This window comes from Cryptomeria japonica, chromosome 5 (genome assembly GCF_030272615.1).
Source record: "Cryptomeria japonica chromosome 5, Sugi_1.0, whole genome shotgun sequence".
NCBI classification, from domain to species: domain Eukaryota; kingdom Viridiplantae; phylum Streptophyta; class Pinopsida; order Cupressales; family Cupressaceae; genus Cryptomeria; species Cryptomeria japonica.
The window spans coordinates 94,112,681-94,120,066 of NC_081409.1; the positions used below are offsets into that span (position 1 = coordinate 94,112,681).

Sequence of the window (7,386 nt, forward strand, 5' to 3'; positions counted from 1 at the left end):
AAAAGTACATCAGGTAATGTACATGGAGGGATGATGTTTTGAGTGTCCTCTCTTGCTCATCAATTAAAATATATGTTTGATAATATTCTATAATATTTTAAATTTAGGCGACTTTGAAATCCTTGTGAAAGTAATGCAAACTATATCTTTGGACAGCCTATTTTCCAATTTAATACTAAAAATTTGCATTGCTGCAATTAGTTTAAAAGCAATATCTGCAAACAATAGGTTTAAAACATAAAACTATTTGAAAGCAATGCAAATTATCTTTGGACAGTCTATTTTCCAGTTTAATACTAAAAATTTGCGTTCGCTGAAATGAATTTAAAAGCAATTTCTGCAAACAATATGTTTAATACTTAGGCAACACTCAGATTAATGAAATTGACTTGAAAGAAATGCAACCATAGACAGCACTGTGAAAAGCACCATTACAGTATATACTGTGATGCCTTCTCAGTCTTTAGATTTAAAACTACTGAAGAATCAAACTACTTTGTTTACTGTTGTAATCTATTGTTTTGTTAAGAAAGTCTCCCCGGTTGGGCTGCTTGGGAGGAATCCATTTTGTTGGGACCAACAAAAAATTGATTTATAAATTTAGTCTCCCCACTTGAAATTCATTTTGTTACCAGAAAACTAGGTGGAAGGCAAGTCAGTGAGTGATTTCCAACCAGCCAGTCAATGTCAAATTTATTGAAATAAAGAGTGTTGTTGAGACGGTGGTGTGCACCCATGGATGCCACGCCCGAATCCTCAAAGCTAATAATGGTCGAGATCCTTTTGCCCACATGAGTCTGGGTTCTCTTATCCGTTCGGCACTTGTGTCCGATGGATTGCCTCAAGACTTTGACAGATCTCTCAATCCCGTTGAGTTTGATGATGCTCTGTTGAATAAGATGGAGCCTCACGTAGAGGAATTGATGGAGGATCTGCAACGAAAAGGCCCTCCGATCTCCTGCATCATCACCGACACTTTTTTCGTTTGGGCAGGCCACACGTTTCTTTCTGGACGGAGCCGGTCATGGTGTTTTCTATATATTATAACTGGGACCTCCTCGTCAACAACGCCCATCATCCCTTCACAAGCAATGGTAATATTGTTTCTTATAAGTCCGCATTTTATTTATTTGTTATTAATAAATTTAAAAGCGAGGAGAAGTTTGAAATTTAATTTAGATCATTTGGAGAATTTTAATTTTATTGTGTCTCTCTAATGGGTCCTGCAAGATATTTCAGACTAGCCACCATACTAATAGATGGGTTCTAGTAGAGAAGTGAGTGTGATTTCAAATGAAACACCTAAATAAGTGAATGTCAAAGTTTAGAGTGTGTTCTTTAAAGATTCTATTGAAAAAATGAATCTAATTTCAGATGAGTCAAATGAATAAATTAAAATTTAGAATATATTGTTTAAACCTAATCAATATAAATGAATCATCTAAACAAGTTAAAACTTAGAACATGCTATCAACACTAGAATGAAAATCTTTAAAGATTTATGAATGTAAAGCTCATCCCATTTGGAAAAGCCAACCAAACAATGGTGGACGCTGTGCTGCAGAAGGGGAGCTGATAAACTACATTCCGGGGGCTCCAACATTGAAATTAACAGACCTTCCTTAGTATCTGCAAGAGCAAGATGTATCAACGCTGTCGCACCAAATCATATACCAAGCGTTTCAATCTGCCCGCACCGCAGATTGGATTATTTCTAACACAGTGGACGAGCTAGATAGGCAAACAATCAAAGAGCTGCAAGCGCAATCGGGAATCCCATTTTCTTCAGTGGGTCCATTGTTTCAAGACCATCGTCCCAAGGGCGAGGTGGGGACAAGCATGTGGGCCGAGTCAGACTGCAGGAGCTGGCTCGACAAAAAGCCCAAACATTCTGTTCTATACGCCTCCTTCGGAAGCTTCGCCCATGTTTCCAAAGCTCAAATTCATGAAATGGCCATGGGTTTGTTGCAGAGCAAACGGCCCTTCCTTTGGGTGCATCGTCCTGATATAGTCGCCTCAAATGTGCAAGATGTATTGCCAGAAGGTTTTATGGAAAACAGCAAAGATCAGGGCTTAGTTGCTCAGTGGGTGTCTCAGCTGGATGTGTTGTCACATTCTTCTGTGGTTGGATTTCTCACCCACTGTGGTTGGAATTCCATCATGGAGAGTCTCTGGTTGGGAGTTCCCATGCTCGCATTTCCCCTGCTCACAGACCAGTATACGAATTGCAGGCTCATTGTCAATGAATGGGGGGTGGCCATGAGTCTGGGTCAGGTTTCCAGAAGTTCCAATAACATGAGATCCATGCTGGTGCCCCGCCAGGAGATTGCACTCACTGTAGTAGAATTTATGAATATAGATGGGCAAGATGGGAAAATACTTAGAAATAATGTTGGGAGTGTTATAGAAATTATGAAGAGAGCAGTGATGAATGGAGGTTCGTCTGAAAACAATTTGGAGGGTTTTGTAGACTATTTGAAAGGGAGAGAGCAGAGCCGTTTTCCTTAACAGAGTGAGTCCCACATATGAAGCCAATGATAGTGAAGGTGGGTCTGTTGAGTCAATAGTTCAGATGGATCATATAGGATTAGGATTCTAACTTGGCACTTTCTATTTTGAACTGTTGGAGTATTCTACCAACAGAACTATTAGCTCTTCTTTGAAGAAATGGTTATTCTTACGCTGCATTAAAACATCTATTATGATGTATGATTGGCATGGATGTCTGGGTGTATCGTAGGAGTTAAATAGCTATTTCCCTCTTTTGATCATTTTATTATCTATCTCAATCTAAATGTGATTTATTTTAAAGGAAGATCTAATAGATACATGTTTATAAAGGAAGTGAGCTTTATTTATATGTATTTATATTAAAATAGTATTTAAGGTTTTTTTTGTCATGTTTGTATTTAATAATAATATTTGAAATTATTTAAATTAGTTGATATTTAAATTAAAAAATAACTATTATATGGGTGAGTTTAAGGTTGATATGTTTCAAAATTGATCAAAAGACATTGTAATCTATATCCCTACCTTCTAAATAATAAGAAGATCATGTAATTTTTATAAGATTTTGATTTCAAGTATCGAGTTCTATTTATTTCTAGAAATACATAATTTATTTTCTATCTTCTTAATTCTTTTTATACTAACCACCGTTTCATAAACTATCACTTTGTTTAGATTTGTTGGAGATGGCTTTGCATAAGATTAGGCTGGATGGATGTCCATTTCAACACCATAATATATTTTGCAAAATTTGACCTACACTGAAAATTAAATCTTGTTTTTATTGCATTATGACTTCAATAGTGATTTGAAATATTTGAAAGGAACATAACCGAATAATATTTTTAAAACATTTCCTCTTGGAAACCTCATTTCTAAAAAAATATGGATATTTTCATAAGACAATTAGCTACCACAAGAGTCAAAGAATACTCATAAAACTAGCAATTGCACCTTGGTGTGCAATGGGTACACCGGAAAAGTTTAATTAGGAATTTTTTGGTCTATTTTTTGTATACATTTGTGCAATACATGAAATGGATTTCTTGATTTAATATAAAAAATTACACAAGGTGAATTGGTAGGCTATATAGAAAATGATGGTTTTTGTGCTACAAAGGTCTCAATGGAGAAGCAATAGCTTTAAATAATTTTTGCATCTATCTAGAAGGATACAAACATGATTGGAATAAAACCTCTAAATCAAGAAGACAATAAGGTTCTATTACCAACATGCTCATGTTATGTTTACAATAGGGAGCAAGGGATAGATAGGAATAGAAAGAGGGGGAGAGGGGGAAGATTGAGAGAGAGGTAAGGAGATAAAAATAAAGAAGAAGATATATATAAATAGAGAGAGAGAGAGAGAGAGAGAGAGAGAGAGAGAGAGAGAGAGAGAGAGAGAGAGAGAGAGAGAGAGAGAGAGAGAGAGAGAGAGAGAGAGAGAGAGAGAGAGAGGCCTCTACAATGATGGCTATTCATTGGTTTGTGTTGCACACTATTCTTAAAAATTTGCTTGTTATACTACACATATTGTGCCAAGTTTTCAATAATGTCGACCAATAGAGTTTGGTGGAAAGATATTATGAAACCCTACTAAAGCATAATAATATAATCTCTTATAAACAAATAATGGATAAAATGAGAAAATAAATGACAAGCATTGAAAAATAGGAAACAAACAACCAAAATAATGAACGACAAGCCATAAAGTGACAAAAACCCATCATTTCATTAAGTGACTCACTTCTAACCATATTAAATAATAAATATAAATAATGCTTAACATATAATATATTTAATATTTTAATCAATATTATAAATTAATTATATATTATAATATATATTTTATTTAAAAATATATATTATATAAAACCTAATGTATAATAACAATAAATATATTTTAATATAAATTATATATATAAAAAACACAATTAAATACTAAACACATAATATATCTACCATTAAAAAATATAAAATTCAATAAAAAATAAAGTTAATAATTATATTATACAAAATTTAAAATATTGTTTTAAAATTTCAAACTCTTGTTAAAGCCATGATACCTAGTAAATTTCAAACTCTTGTTAACACCAATGTAGGAGGGGAATTATGATTTTACAAATACGAGGTTAGAAGTGAGCACAACTAAAACTTTTGCATGACAAATTGTATTTAAATTAGCCGAGAGAGATTGAATACATATTCAGTAGGATATTTTTGTCATTGTCAGCGATCAAACATACAGGGTAAATGACATGGTAAATGATGATGACTTTTACGCTAGGTGACTTTGCTAATCTAGAAGTCATCATTTTGATTTTTCGATTTCAATTATATTGCCATGTTTACACAATTTAAGTTGCATTTCATTTAATTTGTCTTTGATGCCGCTCTGTCATTGGGCATGTGGTAATAATGTTGGGGTTGCTTTTTATTAAATGAAAAAATGTTCTGTGATTGAAGCGAAGTAACGGTGGGTATTGTGCAAGAGAATGTAATGGAGGAGAAGAATAATGCTCGATTGCAGAGCACTTCACAAATGGTGGTACGTATGAGACTACGTATGTACAATTTGGACATTTTCATGCAGTGCTTTGTACGCTACAAACATTGGCCGCCATTTTTTGTTGCAGACGATACTACAACATTTTCATTAATGCAACAACCGACACAACTCATCATCATTTACCTTGTCTATTTGATCGTTGACAATGACAAGAATATCCTACTAAATATGTATTCAATCTATATCAACTATTTTTATTACTGATGAATCTTGTTAAACGGTCCAGATCGAATGGAGGTGTCAGAAAGAATAGGTGAAAATAAGTAGAATGGACGAGCTTGACAATTTTTCAAAAATTGCAGAACATGTTAGAAAGAATAGATGAAAAGGTCTGGAGGAGCTGGTGCCGATTGCATGGAGTTGACAAGGAAAGTGGTGCATGTAATAAATGAAAAAAATGAAAGGCCAATATTACTGCAATGGTTGCAGTACCTTCAAACAATTCTCCATCGTGGATTTGAAGATGCAGGCTATCCATCCCATATATGAGATGCCTTCGGTGTAATAATAGGCCTTTCAACAATTACGAGAATAGATTACCAAAGAAGTAGGGATTTGCCAAGCCCTTTTCTATTTATAGGTCTTGTAGGATCAACCATTGCAAGCACAAAAAAAAAGAAAAAGTAATTAAAATGGTTTCCCGATTCCTCCTCTATAGGGGAGCCTTAAACTTTACTTTAATGGGAAATTAGTGAAAATTAAGGAATTTTTCAAGGGTTAGTTACATCATGAGAAATTGTGAATGGAAAATTATTCATACTCCATCTAAAAAATTATTGGCTAGTAAAATTAGTAAGGAAAAGGCCCAAGCTTGCTACTTGATCTTAATAATAGTAAATATTATCAAAATATAATTTACATATGGAAGGGTTTGGGCTTGTTACTTGTGCCAAACTCAAAATAGAACTAAGATACATATGGAAGGGTACTTATTGATAATAGTAAACACTACCAAGAGTACATAAATAATGAATTGAAAGAAAATAATATCTTGTATTTAAGGTTTAATCTTGACTTAATGCCATGAATTCCTTCTTTGTTAAGCATTGCTTGAGAGAATGGAATAAATGGTTGATTTCATTGTCAATTTCATGATTAATCACACTAAATAAATACTTCCAAGTGACATGATTAGAGCATGAGAAAGACTAGGTAATGTTGAACATTGAGTATCCTTCATAAATACAAAGGGTGCAAACCCTAAGTCTACAACTTGGTAGTCAATAAACAAGTAATATGTGTGCACATCTACTCTTTTTTGAATAAAATTTGTATATAAATTCTGAAAAATGAAAATGTTGGTGGCCATGCAACTTGTATGTGTGTATCATCTAAGCTAAGTATATTTTTGTTGGAGTTCATTACAAATACACATCTTCACTATTTATTAGACAATAATTTATTGGTTTTAAATTATCACACTTAATATAATTGCATTAGATTTTTTATTATACATTGTATTTAAATAAAATTTAGTCACTATATATATATATATTTGGCTTTTCTTTTTTAATTTAATTTTTAACTATAATAGAGATGGAACTCTCAAGTTAATCAATAAATGTGTTTTAAGCTAATTTATCTTTTTTCTTAAGAAACATGTGCATCTTCATAATATTATATATATAACCGAGATTATTGTCATTATTGTAAATAAAAAATAATTTAATATGCTATGGGCATGAAATAATATACACACTCCTCACCAATATATATCCATTTTATTTTTATTCACTAATTTATTTTTTAACTAAAACATATGGGTAAAAGCACAAACCTATGTCACACTTTTATAAAGGAACCAACCAACACAACTAAAACTGTTTAACTTCGACCGCATAAAAGTGACATTTCTAAATTGAATTTTGAAATGATGTAAACTGATCAAATATAGAAATATTAATGAAATTTAGGTTTGCAATTTTTTATTTCTTTTTGAAAAAAATTTGATTTTTTTTTTATAAATTCAACTTGATAGATTTTTCAATTCTAAAAAATGTTGAAAATCGGGGGTTTTAGTTGACGTCACCAAAAAAATGAAAACGGACATTATTTTTTCTAATTTTTTTTTTCCGAATAGAGAACATATATATGCAGTGTTAAAATAAAATAAATTTTTGATGTATATTTTTCTTGTTATAATATTTTGAAGTCCAACATAGCTAAATTTGACAGTTTTCATTCTGCATCACCTTTTGACTACTAAATTTATCATTAACCCAAAAAAAAACCCCTTTTCGAGAAGATTCTCTCATCTAGTGAAAAATATATTTTTTAATATCATTTAACATTTTTTAAATTTCTAA

General features: G+C 32.3%; 1 protein-coding gene across 1 annotated transcript; it reads left to right on the forward strand.

Moving 5' to 3' along the window:
* The first annotated feature begins 791 nt into the window (after positions 1–791).
* Positions 792–2,508, forward strand: LOC131051201 (UDP-glycosyltransferase 86A1-like). The gene is made up of 2 exons (XM_059220367.1): positions 792–1,094; positions 1,627–2,508. The coding sequence occupies exons 1-2, from the start codon at positions 792–794 to the stop codon at positions 2,506–2,508; spliced, it is 1,185 nt and encodes a 394-aa protein (XP_059076350.1).
* Positions 2,509–7,386: the final 4,878 nt, after the last annotated feature.

What these genes read in the sequence shown, in the direction of transcription:
- LOC131051201 (XM_059220367.1), top strand. Translation starts at nt 792, where the DNA reads ATGAGTCTGGGTTCTCTTATCCGTTCGGCACTTGTGTCCGATGGATTG. An exon ending in TCATCCCTTCACAAGCAATG is followed by an intron (nt 1,095 to 1,626) that starts GTAATATTGTTT and finishes GACCTTCCTTAG; the next exon opens with TATCTGCAAGAGCAAGATGT.